At 43.9% G+C, this 21,130-nt stretch overlaps 2 protein-coding genes across 2 annotated transcripts; one reads left to right on the top strand and one right to left on the bottom strand.

Moving 5' to 3' along the window:
• The first annotated feature begins 1,520 nt into the window (after nt 1–1,520).
• Nucleotides 1,521–7,692, top strand: mrpl10.S (mitochondrial ribosomal protein L10 S homeolog). Its single transcript, XM_018238020.2, has 5 exons — nt 1,521–1,669; nt 5,112–5,287; nt 6,905–7,069; nt 7,183–7,327; nt 7,414–7,692. The coding sequence occupies exons 1-5, from the start codon at nt 1,630–1,632 to the stop codon at nt 7,626–7,628; spliced, it is 741 nt and encodes a 246-aa protein (XP_018093509.1). The 5' UTR covers nt 1,521–1,629; the 3' UTR covers nt 7,629–7,692.
• Nucleotides 7,693–7,701: 9 nt separating this feature from the next.
• LOC108702175 (T-box transcription factor TBX21) lies at nt 7,702–15,242 on the bottom strand. The gene is made up of 6 exons (XM_018237684.2): nt 14,336–15,242; nt 10,883–11,037; nt 9,890–10,011; nt 9,404–9,550; nt 9,259–9,320; nt 7,702–8,534 (listed from the first exon to the last, which is right to left on the bottom strand). Exons 1-6 carry the CDS (start codon nt 14,974–14,976, stop codon nt 8,027–8,029), a joined length of 1,635 nt encoding a protein of 544 aa, XP_018093173.2. The 5' UTR covers nt 14,977–15,242; the 3' UTR covers nt 7,702–8,026.
• Nucleotides 15,243–21,130: the final 5,888 nt, after the last annotated feature.

The following is a 21,130-nucleotide window of genomic DNA, read 5'->3' as shown; positions in this document are numbered from 1 at the left end:
ATTGGGATCACTGACCTTCCTATATATTTATCTTTATTCCCTATTAATAACATTGGAATCACTGACCTTCCTATATATTTATCTTTATTCCCTATTAATAACATTGGGATCACTGACCTTCCTATATATTTATCTTTATTCCCTATTAATAACATTGGGATCACTGACCTTCCTATATATTTATCTTTATTCCCTTATTAATAACATTGGGATCACTGACCTTCCTATATATTTATCTTTATTCCCTATTAATAACATTGGGATCACTGACCTTCCTATATATTTATCTTTATTCCCTATTAAATAACATTGGATCACTGACCTTCCTATATATTTATCTTTATTCCCTATTAATAACATTGGATCACTGACCTTCCTATATATTTATCTTTATTCCCTATTAATAACATTGGGATCACTGACCTTCCTATATATTTATCTTTATTCCCTATTAATAACATTGGGATCACTGACCTTCCTATATATTTATCTTTATTCCCTATTAATAACATTGGGATCACTGACCTTCCTATATATTTATCTTATTCCCTATTAATAACATTGGAATCACTGACCTTCCTATATATTTATCTTTATTCCCTATTAATAACATTGGGATCACTGACCTTCCTATATATTTATCTTTATTCCCTATTAATAACATTGGGATCACTGACCTTCCTATATATTTATCTTTATTCCCTATTAATAACATTGGGATCACTGGCCTTCCTATATATTTATCTTTATTCCCTATTAATAACATTGGGATCACTGACCTTCCTATATATTTATCTTTATTCCCTATTAATAACATTGGAATTAACCATCATTTTTACTGGCCAGGTCTGTAAAACACCGACTCGGTGACATCCCTTCCAGTGATTCCAAGCTCCTTCCTCACATGTAGTTGCAGGTTTAGTATTATTCCTGCCTGTGAAACATGAGGAAGGACCTTGGGTTTGTTCAGTACACAAGCTTTGCTCACATAAAGTCTTGGGATGTGTTCAGAGAAGAGAAGGGAATGTTAATCAGTTCCAGTAAGAGATCTCTATGTTGTCTCAGTGCTGTGATGGCTCCAGTATGAGTTGCCGCACAGAGGAGAGACTGCCTGGAAAACAAAATGAAGTCAGATATTAAACCTTATTATAGGAACATTGGGAGGCCGTTTGGCTAATTTATCAGATGAGTTTAATGCACATATCACTGACCCCAAGGCTACACATTTATTGTTATTCCTAATTTTTTTAGTCAGGTCTCTCCTAATATTCAAATCAGTGCATGGTTGCTAGGGGAATTTGGGCCTTAGCAACCAGATGTCTTGAATTATAGAGCTGCTGAATAAAAAGCTAAATAAGTCAAAAACCACAAATAATAAAAAATGAAAAGCAATAGCAAATTGTCTCAGAATATCCCTCTGTACATCATACTAACAGTTAATGTAAAGGGGAGACTGCAAGAGGGAGGAGAAGCCATTTGTGTAGAGAATTCCGCGGGTGCCGCCATTGTCCCACTATATCGTGTCAGGAGGCGGCGCACACGTCTCGCTTGGTTCAGCGTGTTTTGGTTGCTAGGATACCATCATCTCCCACAATCCACCATTGCCATTCATTCGACACTTCCGGCAAGATGGCGGCCGCCCTGGTGCGAGGAGCTGTGAGGGAACTCGGTGAGTTATCGGACTATAGAGACGTAGCCGACCAGTGATTTCTCCTAATCCTGACGCGCTGAGGGTGAATAAGTGACATTTGCCGTTGGTGGGCGGGGCTGGATGTGACTGGCGAGTGCGCAGGCGCCGAGTGCTGACCCTGTTACTGAGGGATCTCGGCGCGACCTTCTCTCTCTGTCACGTTGATGCCTCTCACACCAAAACGGCCTGTCACTAATATTTACACATTTCGGCCTCCCGCATTGAGCTGCTTTTGTTTCCAAACGTGACGAGCCGTTTGCTCCGGACTTTGGGCAGTAACGCGAGGCCGCGACATTGAGACCTTGTTACGGGTTTTATAAAAGGGATTCATATCACTTATTTGTCTCTTAAACTTTATCGTCAGAGATGGGAGGAGCCAGGGCCACACCCCTGTATTTTGGGAGTAAAACATTTCTCATAGACATTTATTGTACCTTCTTACCAGTGACATTGGGGACAGGGGTGTGGTGTCCTGGGCCAGAGAACCTTTATATCCCTCCACCCCAGTCATGGAGACCCCCTCTCCCCACACACACTATTGTAACCCCCTCCCTAACCCTTCCTCCATGTATTTCCTCTTCTTCCCTGCATCATGTACTTCCTTTTCCTTTCCATGCACTTCCTCTTCCTCCCTGCATCATGTACTTCCTCCCTGCACTTCCTCTTCCTCCCTGCACCATGTACTTGCTCTTCCTCCCTGCACTTCCTCTTCCTCCCTGCACCTCCTCTTCCTCCGTGCACCATGTACTTGCTGTTCCTCCTTGCACCATAAACTTCCTCTTCCTCCCTGCACCATATACTTCCTCCCTGCACCATGTACTTCCTCTTCCTTCCTGCACCTCCTTTTCCTCCCTGCACCATGTACTTGCTGTTCCTCCTTGCACCATAAACTTCCTCTTCCTCCCTGCACCATATACTTCCTCCCTGCACCATGTACTTCCTCTTCCTCCCTGCACCTCCTCTTCCTCCCTGCACCATATACTTCCTCCCTGCACCATGTACTTGCTCTTCCTCCCTGCACTTCCTCTTCCTCCCTGCACCATGTGTTTGCTGTTCCTCCTTGCACCATAAACTTCCTCTTCCTCCCTGCACCATATACTTCCTCCCTGCACCATATACTTCCTCCCTGCACCATGTACTTCCTCTTTCTCCCTGCCCCATGTACTTGCTGTTCCTCCCTGCACCATGTACTTCCTCTTCCTTCCTGCACATTGTACTTCCTCCTTGCACCATATACTTCCTCTTCCTCCCTGCACCATGTACTTCCTCTTCCTTCCTGCACATTGTACTTCCTCTTCCTCCTTGCACCATATACTTCCTCTTCCTCCCTGCACATTGTACTTCCTCTTCCTCCTTGCACCATATACTTCCTCTTCCTTCCTGCATATTGTACTTCCTCTTCCTTCCTGCACATTGTACTTCCTCTTCCTCCTTGCACCATATACTTCATCTTCCTCCCTGCACAATATACTTCCTCTTCCTCCCTGCACCATGTACTTCCTCCCTGCACATTGTACTTCCTCCTTGCACCATATACTTCCTCTTCCTCCCTGCACCATGTACTTCCTCTTCCTCCCTGCACATTGTACTTCCTCCCTGCACATTGTACTTCCTCCTTGCACCATATACTTCCTCCCTGCACCATGTACTTCCTCTTCCTCCCTGCACCATGTACTTCCTCTCCCTTTCCACCACCTCAAATGAATCTCCCCACAAGGCAAGCTGGGGTGGCAGGTGCCCACCAGAGTTTCTCCTGGTTTCCACTGTCTCAGTCTAATGCGGCCTTTCCTTAATTCGGGGTTTTCTGGATTACAGATCCCCTACCTGCATTAGCAACTTCTGTTCAGCTAATCAGCCCCATTTCCTAATTTGCTTTTAATATTCCAGCAGGAAGATGAGGATAATATGTAATTGGGAGCTGCACATTGTTGTGCTCAGTCAGGGAATACATTTATTTACTGAACGTTGGGGCTGCATCACTATTAATATATTTGTTATCTCACAACGACATTATATATATATATATATATATATATATATATAATACACAAAAGCCATGAATATCCTGTAAATTATATGCTTATAAACGGTGAGTAGTGATGTCATCAGTTATAAACGGTGAGTAGTGATGTCATTTCTGTCACATGACTCACTAAAATTTGTGTATTATAATAAATAAAGTACCCCCAGTTGTAAAATATGAGGATATTAGAAGTTACCTCGGAGTTCCATGACCTGTATAAAAACACTCGGCCTTCGGCCTCGTGTTTTTATATGGTCATGAAACTCCTCGGTAACTAATAATATCCTTATATTTTACAAGAGGGGGTACTTTATTCACTATATATATATATATATATAATACACAAAAGCCATGAATATCCTGTAAATTATATCCTTATAAACGGTGAGTAGTGATGTCATCAGTTATAAACGGTGAGTAGTGATGTCATTTCTGTCACATGACTCACTGAAATTTGTGTATTATAATAAATAAAGTACCCCCTGTTGTAAAATATGAGGATATTAGAAGTTACCTCGGAGTTCCATGACCTGTTTAAATACACTCGGCCTTCGGCCTCGTACTTTTATATGGTCATGAAACTCCTCGTTAACTTATAATATCCTTATATTTTACAAGAGGGGGTACTTTATTCACTATATATATATATATATACAGTATATACAGTATATATCTCCTGATTATTCCTCTCCCCCGTCTCCTATAGTGGTGCCAGTGTTACACAATATTATTACACACGTGTATCCCGGGGGTTATTACCCCACTGATGACAAAAAGATTAAGTGGAGTGTGACTTTCTCTGTCTCGGACAATAGGTCACAATTATGTACATGAGTGCAGTGTTTGCTTGTGTAGTTACACTCAGTGGGGCAGCAGGTGGCGCTCTTCTGTCTGTTGCCTCAACAAATTCATTAAGTTACAGTCAGTCATTTATTTTGTAGTTTTGCTAAGCGGTAACTAAATGTTTGTCTATAACAATATAAGGAACAATAGGAGCTGGTGGGACTCCCCTTTATGTGCAGCAGGTTCCTCCAAATGAGCTTAGGGGGGAGTAGAACCAATCACAGCCATTGCCCCTCTCACTGCTTCACTTCTCTTTATTGTCCCTAAGTCTCTTCATTGTGGACTCAGATTCATAACTTGCTTATATTACAATTGAAGGGACCCCATATACATATGGATTTTATCATTTTAGTTTCTGTGATGTATGTGTATATATATATATATATATATATGTGTGTATGACACAGTGCTGTAGTTTCCCTGTATGTCTCTCTCTCTCTCTTTTCATAACTTATGTCACTGCTCAGATGACTCATCATTTCTCAGTTTTGTCTTCTCTTTGTGTAGTTCACAATCTGATTCTCTCAGTCTATTAATTCTATGTGCCGTGTCCAGGTTGGCTCCCATCCCTGCAGTGTGTCAGACATGGCTCCAAAGCCGTTACCCGTCACAGAAAGGCAATGCACTTCCAGAGGCAGAAGATGTTGGCCCTGACGGAGTATATTGCACCTAAACCCACTGTCTCTCTGAAATGCTTGCCCCCTCAGCCCAAAGCCAGCGACATGGTTAAGGTGAGACCCCTGTCATTAAACAACAGTTACATGTTACTCTTGATTAAGGTGTGTGTGGGGGGTTGGCATATGCTGCTTTCAACGTAACCTTTACCTTCCAACCAACACCCTGGTCCTTTACCTTCCAACCAACACCCTCGTCCTTTACCTTCCAACCAACACCCTGGTCCTTTACCTTCCAACCAACACCCTGGTCCTTTACCTTCCAACCAACACCCTCGTCCTTTACCTTCCAACCAACACCCTCGTCCTTTACCTTCCAACCAACACCCTCGTCCTTTACCTTCCAACCAACACCCTCGTCCTTTACCTTCCAACCAACACCCTCGTTCTTTACCTTCCAACCAACACCCTCGTCCTTTACCTTCCAACCAACACCCTCGTCCTTTACCTTCCAACCAACACCCTCGTCCTTTACCTTCCAACCAACACCCTCGTCCTTTACCTTCCAACCAACACCCTCGTCCTTTACCTTCCAACCAACACCCTCGTCCTTTACCTTCCAACCAACACCCTCGTCCTTTACCTTCCAACCAACACCGTCGTCCTTTACCTTCCAACCAACACCCTCGTCCCTTACCTTCCAACCAACACCCTCGTCCTTTACCTTTCCAACCAAACACCCTCGTCCTTTACCTTCCAACCAACACCCTCGTCCTTTACCTTCCAACCAACACCCTCGTCCTTTACCTTCCACCAACACCCTCGTCCTTTACCTTCCAACCAACACCCTCGTCCTTTACCTTCCAACCAACACCCTCGTCCTTTACCTTCCAACCAACACCCTCGTCCTTTACCTTCCAACCAACACCCTCGTCCTTTACCTTCCAACCAACACCTCGTCCTTTACCTTCCAACCAACACCGTCGTCCTTTACCTTCCAACCAACACCCTGGTCCTTTACCTTCCAACCAACACCTGGTCCTTTACCTTCCAACCAACACCCTGGTCCTTTACCTCCAACCAACACCCTGGTCCTTTACCTTCCAACCAACACCCTGGTCCTTTACCTTCCAACCAACACCCTCGTCCTTTACCTTCCAACCAACACCCTCGTCCTTTACCTTCCAACCAACACCCTCGTCCTTTACCTTCCAACCAACACCCTCGTCCTTTACCTTCCAACCAACACCCTCGTCCTTTACCTTCCAACCAACACCCTCGTCCTTTACCTTCCAACCAACACCCTCGTCCTTTACCTTCCAACCAACACCCTCGTCCTTTACCTTCCAACCAACACCCTCGTCCTTTACCTTCCAACCAACACCCTCGGTCCTTTACCTTCCAACCAACACCCTCGTCCTTTACCTTCCAACCAACACCCTCGTCCTTTACCTTCCAACCAACACCCTCGTCCTTTACCTTCCAACCAACACCCTCGTCCTTTACCTTCCAACCAACACCCTCGTCCTTTACCTTCCAACCAACACCCTCGTCCTTTACCTTCCAACCAACACCCTCGTCCTTTACCTTCCAACCAACATCTCCAACTTTAACCTCCAACCCCTGCCTCCAGCCAGTATTTAGATCACAAAACGCATAAGGTTCCTCTTGTGCATTTATTAGTAGTCTGTAAATAATGGAAATCTCTCTAAGACCCTTGTGTGTGTGTTTCAGGAGAACCCACTGGAGCAGCTTCTGTGCAGCCAGTTGCGCACTGTTCTACAGGACTGCAAAATGGTGGCTGTGTTTCAGCGCAATGCGGCAGGGGATGAAGACTTGTTACATTTGAGGCACAGACTCTTGAAACATGACATTCATATGAAGCATTTCCCCGTACAGGTACTAAATATGGGAGGTGCAAGTAGGGTGTACAGAGGATTTCAGAGAGAGGGAGGTGGAGATAAGGAATAAAGGAACTGGATCTCACTGGTTCTGACTCCCTCACTTTACAGGTTGTGAGAAAAACCTTATCCGATTCCCATCTAAGTTCTATGTTGCCTCTCTTTATGGGCCAGACCTTCCTTGTAGTGAGCCATAAAGTGAAGGTGAAGGAAATGCTGCAGTGTGTTCGGAGCCTGCCCCAGGTCCAGCTTTTGGGTAATTACCAAAATCCAACTGATCTATATCTTTCCTGTTTAGAAAAGAAACCGTCTCTCATTTCTCTGCTTTCTCACCCACCCCAGGCGCCTGCGTTGAGAGTAGACTTCTCAGCCGACAGGGAGCGATCAACTACTCCCGACTGCCAAGTTTAGAGGTTCTGCAGGGGCAGGTGCTTGGAGGACTGTCACTGATTGCTTCTCGCACCTCTTCATTACTCACTCAGCACTCAGTCAAGCTCAGCGCTTTGTTGGATCAGCACATAAAGGAGAAGAGCACAGACAAGAAGGAGGAACCTTGAGAAGCCGGAATACTTTGGTGTGAAAACACTTCACATGCCAATAAAATGAACTTTACATAAAGCAGCACTTGATTCGATGAAAGTTTTATTAATGCGTTTTCCTAAGGCACATATAATGATTCTATTTACAGGAACAGGTTTGGAGCCCTGTGGAGCAGAAGAGGTACCTCTGCCTGGTCTACTGAAGTCGCAGTGCTACTAGCGGCTTTCTCCTTGATTCTTTGGCCGTCTCTTTCCGCAGGAGTTTCTGTTTCATACCATGCAGTGGTTTAAGGCGTAAAATATCAGTGGCCCCACAGCACTCCACTTCAACTGGCATCAGTGCTATTCGTGCAAGTTCTTGATGCCTTTGTGAAGTTCAACGCTGTCAGCATTTGTCTCTGAAACACCCTCTTGTGTCACTGGCTGTAGTAACTGCAATAAGTCAGATCTATGTCCCTTTCAGTCATTTGTGGAGAACCGTCTGAGCTGTAAGGTGATAATCTCCTTCGTTTGTTCTCTTCATATCCAGTATATGCAGTGGGCTCTCCCCAAGGACAAGCTTCATCCTCCTCCTTTTGCACCTCTAACAATGGGCGCAGCCAGCCTAGAGCTGCAGGACCGGGTTTGGGGTGATACTGAACAGGTCCAGCCCATGCTGATGAAAGTGTGTGCTCAGGATAATAACTCAAGGGCGACGGTTGTGGGTAACACTTCATGGCATATGTCGCTGCCATCTTGGCTGCAGGGTCATAGGGGGCGTATTCAAGCTGTGGAGCAATGTTCTGTGATGAAAGGTACCATGATGGGGGCTCTTTTTGTTCCATGGAATACAGGCGTCCAGAAGGCAAAGGTTCTTGCAGGTAGTTTGAATAACGGACTGGTGGTGATGGAGTCACACGCTCGCCATTAGGCGTAAGACACATCCTGTAGAAAGAAGAGAAGCGACAATGTCCCCCTGCGCCTCAAAAATATTAGTTGGTTGAGTTGCCTAAATGATAAAGCTAGCGATGCTTCTAAAGTAACTCCCAGACTCTCCCCTATTAAAGGAAAACTATACCCCAAACAATGTAGGTCTCTATAAAAAGTTATTGCATAAAACAGCTCATATGTAAAATCCTGCTTCAGGTAAATAAACCATTTTCATAATAATATACTTTTCTAGTAGTATGTGCCATTGGGTAATCATAAATAGAAAATTGCCATTTTAAAAAATAAGGGCCGCCCCCTGGGATCCTACGATTCACTGTGCTCACAAACAAACCAAACAAACCATACATGTTAGGTCACATTAGCCAATTAACAGACAGGGTTGTGTCTTTTGCTTCAACACTTCTTCCTGTTACAGTTACAGCTGCAGTATTTCTGGTCAGGTGATCTCTTCCCGTTACAGTTAGAGCTGCAGTATTTCTGGTCAGGTGATCTCTGAGGCAGCACAGAGACCATCACGAAATGGTGGTTTAAGGCAAGAGATGTAAAAAGTCCGTATTTACTTAAATATATATTGGCACGACAAGATTCTTTAATATGCCACTTAATATGATATGAACTATCTGTTGCTGAAGTGTTCATTTTGGGGGTATAGTTTTCCTTTAATATACCCCCAGATTATTGTCTTCGTGTCTGGCCCCTGCTGTCCATAGATACTCACAGGTCACAGTAATCTCGAAATCCTTTGGCGAATGGGTTATGATCTATTTTCAGCTGCGTGATCTGTATGGAAGATACACCAATCACACGCAGTCTATATAATATCGATGACATTCTAAATACAGTGTTTTTCTCTCCATACTCACGTCTGCATTTTGATAGGCTGTCACAGCAATAAACTGGGTCTCCGGGAAGATAAACGAGTGACTTTGGCTTTCTGGACCCCCGGGATCCTCTACACACGTCACATGAATCCGTGGCTGGTACTTGTGCAAGGACTGAACTACCACCATCTGGGGGGGGGGGCAAAGTCAATAAAGGACCCTCCACGGTGCCACAACACATCTCATTATTAAAGAGCCTACGGTGCTGGGCCAATTTTGCACAGCACTGACTTGGTTCCAATCATTTAAACTCTACATAAACCCACTAATACGGGGGAATATGGATTCATGCAGCTTACTTCCCATCAAGTACAAGGTACCGTTTTATTACTATAGGAAATTGTTTTTAAAAATTAGAGATGAAACACTTCCCTGCAGTATAAATAAGCAAACCCAGCCCTGCGATACATTATACAAATGATACAGCCAGTAGGTTCCTGCCTCACATCAATGGACGCACTTGGCTACCTGTGACACTTTATTGGACGCCCCCTTGTTGTTGGTGAGCTTGAGTTTACTGAAGGTCACCTCCTGTCGCATCCAGTGGGCCCCGGTGTTGGGGGAGTCGGGGTGCTGGTAGCTCCGGTTACCTGGTTACACAGGAGAGAGTCTGGTTTTTGCAACAAGTAGTGTGTTATACTGATCTGCCTTAAAGGAGAACTAAACCCTAACTAAAGAAGTAGGTAGAAATGTTGTACATGATGTTTTGTGCTTCTGTACCAGCCCAAGGCAACCACAGCCCTTTAGCAGTAAAGATCTGTTTCTCCAAAGATGCCCCAGTAGCTCCCCATCTTCTTTTCTGCTGATTCACTGATTCACATGCTCTGTGCTGCTGTCACTTACTGAGCTTAGGGAGCCACTCACAATATACAGTACACATAGAATAGAAATGTCACAATATAAGGCTGATTAGTAATTAATACACATAATTACTACATGGCAGCACAGAAACCAGTGCAATTAGCATCAGAATTGAATAATCAGCAAACCTGTAGCATCATCTTATATTACAGCCAGGGAAGCTCATTTTCTGCTGGATAATTAGTGACGAGCCCTAAGCTTAGCTTCTCAACAGCCAATCAGAGCCCACTGAGCATGTGAGTGTCACAGACACTTTCCAAGATGGTGACCCCCTGTGACAAGTTTGAAGTCCTGGATCATTGCTGCTATTGACAAGCTCAAACTTTAGCCTCGTGCAATAAGTTCACTATAGAAAATAGGACATTTTTAGCCACTTTCATTTTTAGGCTTTAGTTCTCCTTTAATGGCATATATTACGATTACAGGTCGCAGGCTATAGGAAGCGCTTGCATTTCCACTTCTTTTAGGTGGCGCCTTTGATTTGATGACATCACTAGACCCATATGTAGAACATATAGAACATATTAATGGTAAGCTCTGTGGCCATGCTGCATTTCGCTTTAACAATCCCCCCCCCCTCTGTCATTACCCAGTTTTTACCTGGTATGTTGCCCTCCGCTTTGCCACACGGGATCCATTTTCCCCCCTGGTATCGCCAGTGATTCTGATTGGCCAGCACCACATCAACGTGCAGATTGTATTGAGCCACGGGATTCAGGCCCTCCACTCGGAAAGAGAGAAATGGAAACATACGTCTGCAATACAGAAGATATATCTCTATACGTATACTTCGTGTTCAGATTAATAGCAGTGCGACTTCACTAACATGATCAATCACTGGTTTTGGTAGAAATTCTATTTCTACATGGGAAATAATTTACTAGTAGGTGTAGTAGTGTCATAGAAACCCAACTGATTCTGTGTCATTGAATCATTCATTGTTCCACATAATAATAGCTAGGGATGCACCAAATCCACTATTTTGGACCCCCTAATCCTTCGCAAAAGATTTGGCTGAGAACCGAATCCAAAACGAATATGCAAATTAGGGGTGACAAAGGGAACAATGTTTTACTTCCTTGTTTTGTGACAAAAAGTCATGTGATTTCCATCCCAGCCTCTAATTTGCATATGCAAATTCGGATTCAGTTCAGCCGGGCAGCTGGTTAAACTGCATTTCTCTCTGAAACTCTCACTCAAATGGCTCCTTCAACACATTGTTCAGAAAATGAGAGGCTGCTCAGCTAAAATGATCTCAAGTGCTTTCAAAACCTGGAAGAAAAGGGAAGACATGGAAGAAAAGGGAAAAGGCCCATTGGAATGGACAGAAGAATATCCAAAATGGCAAAGACTGGTCCAATGATCAGCTCCAGGAAGATGAAAGAAGGAGTAAAGTTACCTGTGATACTGTTACAATTAGAAGGCGCCTATGTGAAGCCAAGTTATCGGCCCCTCCATTGTTGAAAAAAAGACATGGACTGAAGAGCTTACAATTTGCCAAAAAACACGTTGACTGGCCTAAAGAGAAATGGCGCAACATTTTGTGGCCTGATGAAACAAGGAGGAGCCACAGATGCCCCCCAAACACTGAATTGAAGCCCCAGTACAGAGTGAAGCACAAGCATCATGATATGGGGGTGTTTCTCATACTCTGGTGTTGGGCCTATTTATCCCTTTATACCAGGGATCATGGATCAGTCTCAATCCAAATACTTGTCATGTTGCCTTATGCCCAAGAGCAAATGCCCTTGAAACGGGGGTTCAACAAGACAATGAGCCCAAACACACCAGTAACTGAGCAACATCTTGGTTCCACCCCAACAAGATTGATTTTATGGTCCCCCCAATCCAATAGAAAACTGATTGACTGATGGGGTGTGAGGCAAAAGCAAGAAATGCATTTGGAATTGTGGAAGAGGTTGTTGGAAGTTGGTGGAGTCCATACAACACAGATGTGCAGCACAAACACTGTTACACAACTCAATATTAGTTCCCTCATTCAAAGCAACACAAACATCTTTCACTTGATCCAGTCACTGAGTTGGGAAAGAACAATAATATCGACTTCACTTTCTCTAAAGGAATAACACACGTTTCAGCCATTGTTCTTCGCGTTTTGATTTGGAATAGAATGTTCAGTGTCCCCTGGATGGAAATAAAACCTATTCTAAGGATTTGGAGCTTTATTCACTTTTTTTAAAACACACAGCAATTATTCTGAACAGATAAAAATATCCACAGTCTATAAAGATATTGAAACAGCTTTGCAAGGAAACTTCGGGCGACTTTGGAAAACAAAGCGCTCCGAGTGCCATCCCGCCGGCGATTTATATTCTACCTGGCGGGAAGGCAAAGGAGGCAGTTCGGGGAGATCAGTCGCCCGAAGAAGAGGAGATTAGTCGCCCGAATCGCATCGTGTGTCTCTGGCCTAACAGTTTTCTGTTGAGCTACAACTCCCAGCACCTGTAGTACAACAACAGAACGAGGGACATCCCTGATTTAACATTCCCTGTTCTCTAATTCCCGGCCCTGCCATTGGGTGACACCGTTATCGAAAGTTTCATTGCGACTGTGATATAAAGTGAGTGTGAAACATGTGCCTTTTTATTTGATATAACATTAAAACCTTATTGTGCTGTTGATATTTTCCTATAGGTTAGATGCTTGCGAAAACTTCTCATTATACATTAGATATACGGCAGTTTGCTAGAGCTGACATTTAATCTCGGATGTCTTTGTATCTCTATTGCTGTGTCCTATTCATTCTATAACTTCCTTTTATTCTAGTTTTTATTTGTCTGATCTCTCCTGATTTCGGGTTTCTAGACAAGCGAAAAAAACCGTCGCCCCTCTCTGAATACAATCGTTTTTATAAAGCAAAGGGAACAGAATTTCTAAAATTAGAAATGAAGGCTGAAAGGTTAGAAAGCCATAGGAAATGAATATATTGAGGGTTGACGTTCATCTGATTAGAATTAGAAAGAAAAGAGAAACCTTGGGCCACTTTAAGCACATTATGCGGGTTATTTACTAAAATCTGAATTTATCTCATATTTTATTTAAAAAAAAACACAACCAAACTCCCAATTTTAGCTTATTTATTAATAAAAAAAAACTCAATTAAATCAGATCGCGAAAACCCGAATTGCTGGAATTTTTCAGGCTTGACCGAAAACCCTGAAAAAAGTCTGATTTTCTGGCGAAAACCCCCCGATCAATTTAATTTCAGAGAGATACCTCTCCCATTGACTTATACAGGACCTCAACAGGTCTGAGACGACAGACTTTCGGATTCGGGCAGCATCAGGGTATAATAAATCTATAAAAATTTGAGTTTTCTAGTAAAAAAAACAACTCAAATTTTCTAAGATTTTTGCATTCGGACTTTAATAAATAACCCCCTATATGTCACACTTTATTTCTTTGTAACAGTCGATGGGGCATATTTATCCAAGGGATTAAATAGATCTCACCATTGATTTTTATGTCCCTAATAATTCCTATACAAGGGAACAGAAGCTGCTGAATTACCCTCTGTTTTCACCCTGTGCCCCTAAATGTCATGTGCCATTATTATTTGAGCAAATACTAAATATAAGAGGTGAGTGACATAAATATAATCAATAAACAGAAATGATAATATTAGTACAGTTATTACGGAATTACGGCCTCTATATATATACACAGCCCCTGTAATTATATACAATGAAATAGGGGAACAGGATAAAGGTATCAGTTTTAATTTAATAGATAAATATCATATATTGTATCATAGTTGTGCGTGTTGTGATGTATCCGTGAGTCTAATTTGCAACTGTGTGTGTTTGTTCTGACATGTTTGTAGTGGTGTGTCATTGTGAAAATGTGCATTATTGTATTGATGTGTCGCACTACATACAAAGTTGTGTATATTTGTGTGTATACATGCGGGACATTACAAGAGGACAACAGCTGGAGTGTGTGGGGTTGTGTATAAGTGTATGAGGGCAGCAGGGTGTCAGCTGTGTGTGTAATTGTGTATGAGTGTAGTTGTGTGTTGCACGTATCACTTACCTTCCCTGCTTGGTGATGATCATTTCGGTCTGGTGTTTGTGAAACTTGTCCCATAGTGAGTAGTTAGTGAGGGTGATGTGGATTTTGCCTGAGCGCTGACACTCGGGGGTGCTACTGGGGTTAGTGGGGGGCAGTACAGGCTGTAGGGACAATGGGTAAGAGAGGTCCCCATGCCTTTTGGGGTAATTATTGGCTTCTGCCGCTTCTGGTGAGTATTCCTGGTTGTAGGAACAACTGCTGGTGGGCAAGAGATGAATCCTGGGGGGTAATGGGAAAGTGGGGTTCAGGTTGTCCTCTCCTGAGTTGGGACAGTACTTGTGAGGTTCTGTAGGCAGGCTCCCCCCCTCTGCTGTGCTGTGCAACTCTTCTCTGCTCTGCATCGTCCCATTGTGTATGTCCGCTGTGTTGTACTTACTCACGGGACGATGCAAATCTGCTCTGTTTTGTGTTTCTGTTCCTCCATGCAGCTCCCCTGCACTCTGCACATCCTTTATGCTCTGCATTGCCATTTTGCTCTGCATCTTGAGGATGCTCTGCAACCTTAATACATTCCGCAGCTCCCCTGCATTCTCCACTGGGGGCCCTGTTGGCAGGCGAGGTCCTCGTTGCATTCTTAAACCACCCCACCCCACTGCGCCCATGAAACAAGTCCAAAGCTATTGCTCTGCTGGAAGTCCCTGTGCTACACCAGGTGGGTGTCACTTGGGGTCACGTGTGTTGGGGGGGTGGAATCAAGCCCTCCTCCTCCTCTCTGCACCTGTCACTTTCTCCCCATCACTGTGGCACTTGTCACTCTTGTGCCCACCTTTCAATCAGCTGTGCCCTCTCCCTGTCACACTGTACTCGCTCTATGCTCTGCACCTTCATACCCTGTCTGTGCTCTGCCCCTTACTCTTATCCTACTCCAGTGACCAAAACTTTCTTCTTTGGTATCCGTCAGCTTTGCCTTCTGCCCCTACTACATTATACGTGACCCTAGAACTCTGCTCCTGCCATGGCTGTGCCCCTTGTCTATGGCTGTGCCCAGGCCTCTCTCTGTATTTCTGTCTCGTTTCTGTATGAGCTCTCTATTTCTGTGTCTCACTCACTCTGCCTCCCAGTCCCACTGTCACTTACAGTCACTCACTTAGAGAACTTTGTCTCCTCTGATTGGATCTTTTCACCCCCTCAGTGCTGCCCACAGTGACAAGTGAGAGAATCTTGAAGGTAGAAACCACGGTGACTTGCCGTGACTCACACTTACATGCGCTCTTGTCTTTCTGCTCCTTTAATGAATTTAGGAAGAAGAGAACAAGAAACGGGGTACAGACAGATTTGCTATAGACTGGAGCTAATTAGACAGAGAATCATTATCCCATATAAATAAGCAGCCACACTCCCAGCATTAGTTCCTTTAGATGCTTTCAGGGGTTCAAGGCCATCGATAGAGCTGCCATACACACAGTATATACATCAGCTACTGCATTTATCTGCCCTCCACTGCTATGAACCCCCTCCAGGTGACCCCCATGCACATGTTCAGAGTTAGTCCCCTTTTCAAGGATTTTAATGTAGACTGAGGTTAAAGGACAACTTAAGCCATGTGCTATCTACATGATTAAGCCACCCAAGGACAGAACTGGGGTGCACATAGGGTTGCCACCTGGCCAGTATTTCACCGGCCTAGCCAGTAAAATACCAGCCAAGGCCGTGGTCGGTATTACAAATTTACCATCAATGTGTTTGCCAGTAAATTTTTAATCTCCATTTTCCGCCCCTGGCCCACCTCAAATCGGCCTCCCTCATCTCCCCTACTGACCTAATCCAAGCACTGCAGTCCCTTCCTGGCCAAACCGTTATTGAAACGTAATGACTCCGCCTCTGAAACGTCACAACTCTGCCCCCAAAATGTCACAACCCGCCCCTCTCTGGCCCACCCCAACCCTCTATGTCACTGGCCGGTAGGACCAGAACTAAAATGTGGCAACCCAAGGTGCACATCCAATGCTACACCACCTCTAGGGAATTTCTGCTCAGCCATGTTTAGCCCTGAATCCCCACCCTGTTCATTAGCAGCAGTAGAACAACCATCAATGGGTTACAGGTGGAGCAGAATCTCTGATTCAGGCTTTCAAAGTGAGGGGGGGTCATCACACCATTTTGGATTCTTTTAGGAGTGTCAGTGACTCTGCACATGCTCAGTGTGCTCTGGGGCATTATGAAGCTAAGCTTAGGGGTTACCGCAAATCATGAAACAAAAAATGAGGTTCACATGTCATAGAAGCTGATGCTACAGAATTATAATATATTGTGACCTTTATATTCTGTATTTTGTGAGTCATTCCCTAAGCTCATGGGATTTACAGCATCCCAGACAAAGAAGATGGGGGCTGCTAGGGGCATCTTTGGAGGCACAGATCTTCATCACCAAAGGGCCGTGGGTGCCTTGGGCTGGTACTGAACCCCAAAACATAACGTTCAGCATTTCTACCCCTCTTCTTCGTTAAGCTTTAGTTTTCCTTTAAAACCAGTTTAAATCTCTATTTAAAAATGCAAACCAGTTCAATGGAAGAAGCAAACCCGACATTTTGATTTTTGGCTAATGTGGCAAGTGCATAATTCCCTTTCTGTGTGGATGAAAAGTGGGTTGTTCCTCGGGTTATGAGAGCGCTCGCAGTGCCGGCTGCTATGTGGGTCCTACGGCATGTGCAGGAAATAACTACTCGGGTTACTGGCGGCTTCCAGAATCTGTGGTAACATGAGGAGCAGCAGACGGAGGTATACAAGGTCAGTATATTCATCTATAAATATCTCCCCCTCCTTAAAAAGAACCTACAAGAAATAGAGATACATAAAAGTGTGTCTTTATGGATATTGATGTATTTGCACATCAGAGAGAGAGACGTGCAGTTTCATTAGTCATGAAGTCTTAAAGCTTCACCTGTTGGTATGGATGAGTTAACATGGATGGGTTGACATGGATGGGCTGATCTGGACGGGTTGATCCGGGTTGATCTGGATGGGTTGACATGGATGAGTTGATCTGGATGGGCTAATCTGTCTTCTGTTCTTCAGGTTAGAAAATGAAAACAGAGTTATTATTGGTTGCTTTGGATACCTGCAGAGGTGCGAGGTTCACCTGTTGACATGGATGGGTTGATCTGGACGGAATAATCTGTTAATATTCTTTGGGTTAGAAAATGAAAGCAGATTTCCTATTGGTTGCTTCGGATACCTGCAGAGGTGCAAGGTTCACCTGTTGATCTGGATGGGTTGACATGGATGGGTTGATCTGGACCGGCTAATCTGTCAATATTCTTCAGGTATAAAATGAAAGCAGAGTTCCTATTGGTTGCTTTGGATACCTGCAGAGGTGCATGGTTCACCTGTTGAAATGGATTGGTTGACATGGATGGGTTAATCTGAATGGGTTGATCTGGACGGGCTTATCTGTCAATATTCTTCAGGTTAGAAAATGAAAGCAGAGTTCTTATTGGTTGCTTTGGATACCTGCAGAGGTGCAAGGTTCACCTGTTGATCTGGATAGGTTCACATGGATGGGTTAATCTGGATGGGTTGATCTGGACGGGCTAATCTGTCAATATTCTTTGGGTTAGAAAATGAAAGCAGAGTTCCTATTGGTTGCTTTGGGTACCTGCAGAGGTGCAATTTTACACGTTAATTAATTGGCCCCTTCATGCCTCAAGTGTCAATGCACTAGATACCAATGTATGGAAATCACAGACTCAAAAGACATTTCAGAGCAATTTGCCATCACTGATTTCCATTAACTTAAAGTTTCCATTTACGTTAACTTAAAGTAATATTACCCCTCAGCTGTCATAACGATTCCACCCAGGCCAGCAAGTATCTGACCATTCTTCTAGACTAGTGATGAGCAACATTTTTCCCCAGGTCTTGCCATTAAAAAGACTCCCATCGACTCCAATGGGTGAAAGTATTTGTCGCCCATAGATTTCAATGCATTTTGGCAAATTTTTCGCTGTTTCACAAATTTTCGGCAAAGCAAAACTGCTCAGATTCACCCATCGCTATTGCAGACATTTCCATATCTTGTTATTTTTATTATTGCAGCTTTTAAAGTTCTGTCTTGTATAAAAAAGGGCATTAACTCAAGGGATGAAAACATAATTGTGTCTCTTTATAGGTCCCTGGTGAGGCCTCATCTGGAGTATGGGGGCAGTTTTGGACTCCAGTCCTTAAGAGGGATATAAATGAACTGGAGAGAGTGCAGAGACTAAGTGCAACTAAACTGGTTAGAGGGAGGGAAGAGTTAAATTATGAGGGGAGACTGACAAGGTTGGGGTTGTTTTCTCTGGAAAAAAGGCGCTTGTGAGGGGACATGATTAGACTTTACAAGTACATTAGAGGACATTATAGACAAATAGCAGGGGACCTTTTTACCCATAAAGTGGATCACCGTACCAGAGGCCTCCCCTTTAGACTAGAAGAGAAGAAGTTTCATTTGAAGCAACGTAGGGGGTTCATCACAGTGAGGACAGTGTTACGTTTAGGTTACAGATAAGGACCTGTGAGCTTGTGTGGATACCACTAATATTGTACTAAACAATAAGATTACCAATACGTGTCGGCCCAATGATCCCAACCAACAACTATGTACCAGTGTAGACTTTCCATCCATTTGAACCGTTGATGGATTGGCTGGAAAGCATAGGCCTAGGTGTAGCCTTTATTTAGACCACAAGAAACACATGAGTGGGAAAGGTTTTCTGGGTGTATAACCTGCAGTGGGATTTTGGAGGCTCCTTAATGTAACTTGCATCATAATTAGGGTTTTCTGATTTTCTTGAGGATACAGAATCTCAGCTATTTTAGTGAATATGAAGACAATTCATCTGGCAAGAGCTGTTCCTCTGGTTCATTCGGTGTACCAACAATGTAGGGTCATAGTGGTTTGCTGCGGAAAAATGAAGTTGCCTAAATGAGATGTTAATCTTGTCTCTGTTGAGGTTGCTAAGCAATGGCAGGAAGTGCTGTGTGTAAAAATGCGGGGATTTCGAGCGAGAGGGATTGCTGCAACATGACCCGTTCTTAGAACCTCCAGTGTGAGAGCGAGAGAGTATGCAGGACCATTTCTGCTAGTGAAGGGCCATGGGCACGTTATCATGTTGCACGAGGATGGGAAGGATTGGAAAGCCAAGGTTGTCGGTCCGTGTTTGGAGAGCTTAAAATAAGGCACAAAAACAGTTTTTTGTAAAATTATCTATGTAACACAAATATGGTGTTAAAAAGTGCACAGTAGTGAAAAGCCAAACTTTAACGAAAAAGCTGGCTATTTCACTCTACTACACCCACAAGTATAAAAGACTTTCAGGACTGCGAAGGTTCGAAATGCGTCAGACAGAACTTGTTTTTAAATTGCTCCGAATAAAAGTCAAGGTACCCCTGCTGCCGCACCACAGGTACATACCAAGTATCAATTAAGAATTGGGGCCCTAACGCTGGCATCTGTAGCTGCCCCTTTGTAGGTGCATACTCATTCCAATGTGTTTCCCACACACCGTTCATCTTTGACAGTTGCACATGGAGCTGAGTCCACTCACTAGGGCTTCCCACCCCCTGAAAAATGAAATGGTAGAGACATTGTCAATGTGAGATGAGCCTGAGTCATGGAAGGAGCTGCATGTATCAGACCACAGGCCACGCAACGTGCAGCTCCAACCTTACACAGCCACCTATGGAAATCCCTACAAGGAACTGCTCTGTAAGTACAATAAGGCTAAGTAAGGATCTAAAGAAGATCTCTCTTATGATCAGTTCCCATAAGCTGCTTTGCATGTTGTGTATTTCACCAGTTTGGGGAAAGGGATTGCTTTCCCATCATGTATTCTTTTTGAGGCCTGCCAGCATCGTTACCTAAAGTCCTTAGGCTCCCAAGCAAATCACTATTTCTCACCACCCCCTGGCATACTCTTCCTCCTCCGGTGAGATTTTTACAAGCAGGCTTGGCACTGAGTTTAGAGAAATGCCTTACTAGGGAGCATCCAACACACTGGCACCCACAGTGTTTTCACCTTTAATTCTCCATTTATTTTTCCAGCTTGTGCACTTGCACTTATTAATTGTGTTCCGGAGATGAGTAGTTTACATTCACTGGGGCTCATTTATCAATACTGGGCAAATTTGCCCATCGGCAGTAATCCATGGCAACCAATCAGATTGCTGCATTCATTGTTCTACTTGCAGCTGGTTTCAAAAAGCTAATCACGGATTGGTTGCTATAGGTAACTGCCCATGAGCAAATTTGCCCAGTGTTGATAAATGAGCCCCACTGTGTGCACAGTTGAGTTCTTCAGTCAAATTGCTCCACAGTTCACTGATTGCTCCCCTGTTCCTCCAGTGCTGGTTCTCTCCATGTCAACCTTGTCTGTTTTGCATTTCTGCTCACTAGTCTTTCTGGCAACTTCCAAGCTCTTTGCCATCTGCTTCTCAGCTGTTCTTGATTGCCTCCCTGCCATTTCAATCAAGCTACACATCTTCAATTGGCTCAGCTCCTATTCTTGTGTCTGCTCCCTTCCCCGGTGTTGCAACGGCTGCCATTTCTCAACTCCTCTGTCTGCAAAACCCTACATAATATGCTGCTTTATTACCTGTCCTGCCCTTTCACCTGATCATGTTTCCCCCTTGATACTGCTGCTACTGGACTGACTGCATGGCTTGACCTGCCCTGGCCAACAACTGCTCTCCAAGGTTTTGCCAAGAAAGGGCAACCCTAGGAATAGTTATGTAACTAATAAACCCACCTATGAAAATATTTTGTTGAATGGGTGCTTG

The sequence above is a fragment of the Xenopus laevis genome, chromosome 9_10S (assembly GCF_017654675.1).
Source record: "Xenopus laevis strain J_2021 chromosome 9_10S, Xenopus_laevis_v10.1, whole genome shotgun sequence".
In the NCBI taxonomy this organism is placed as follows: domain Eukaryota; kingdom Metazoa; phylum Chordata; class Amphibia; order Anura; family Pipidae; genus Xenopus; species Xenopus laevis.
Note: the sequence above shows the minus strand (reverse complement) of the source record. Positions and strands in the feature narration are given on the sequence as shown.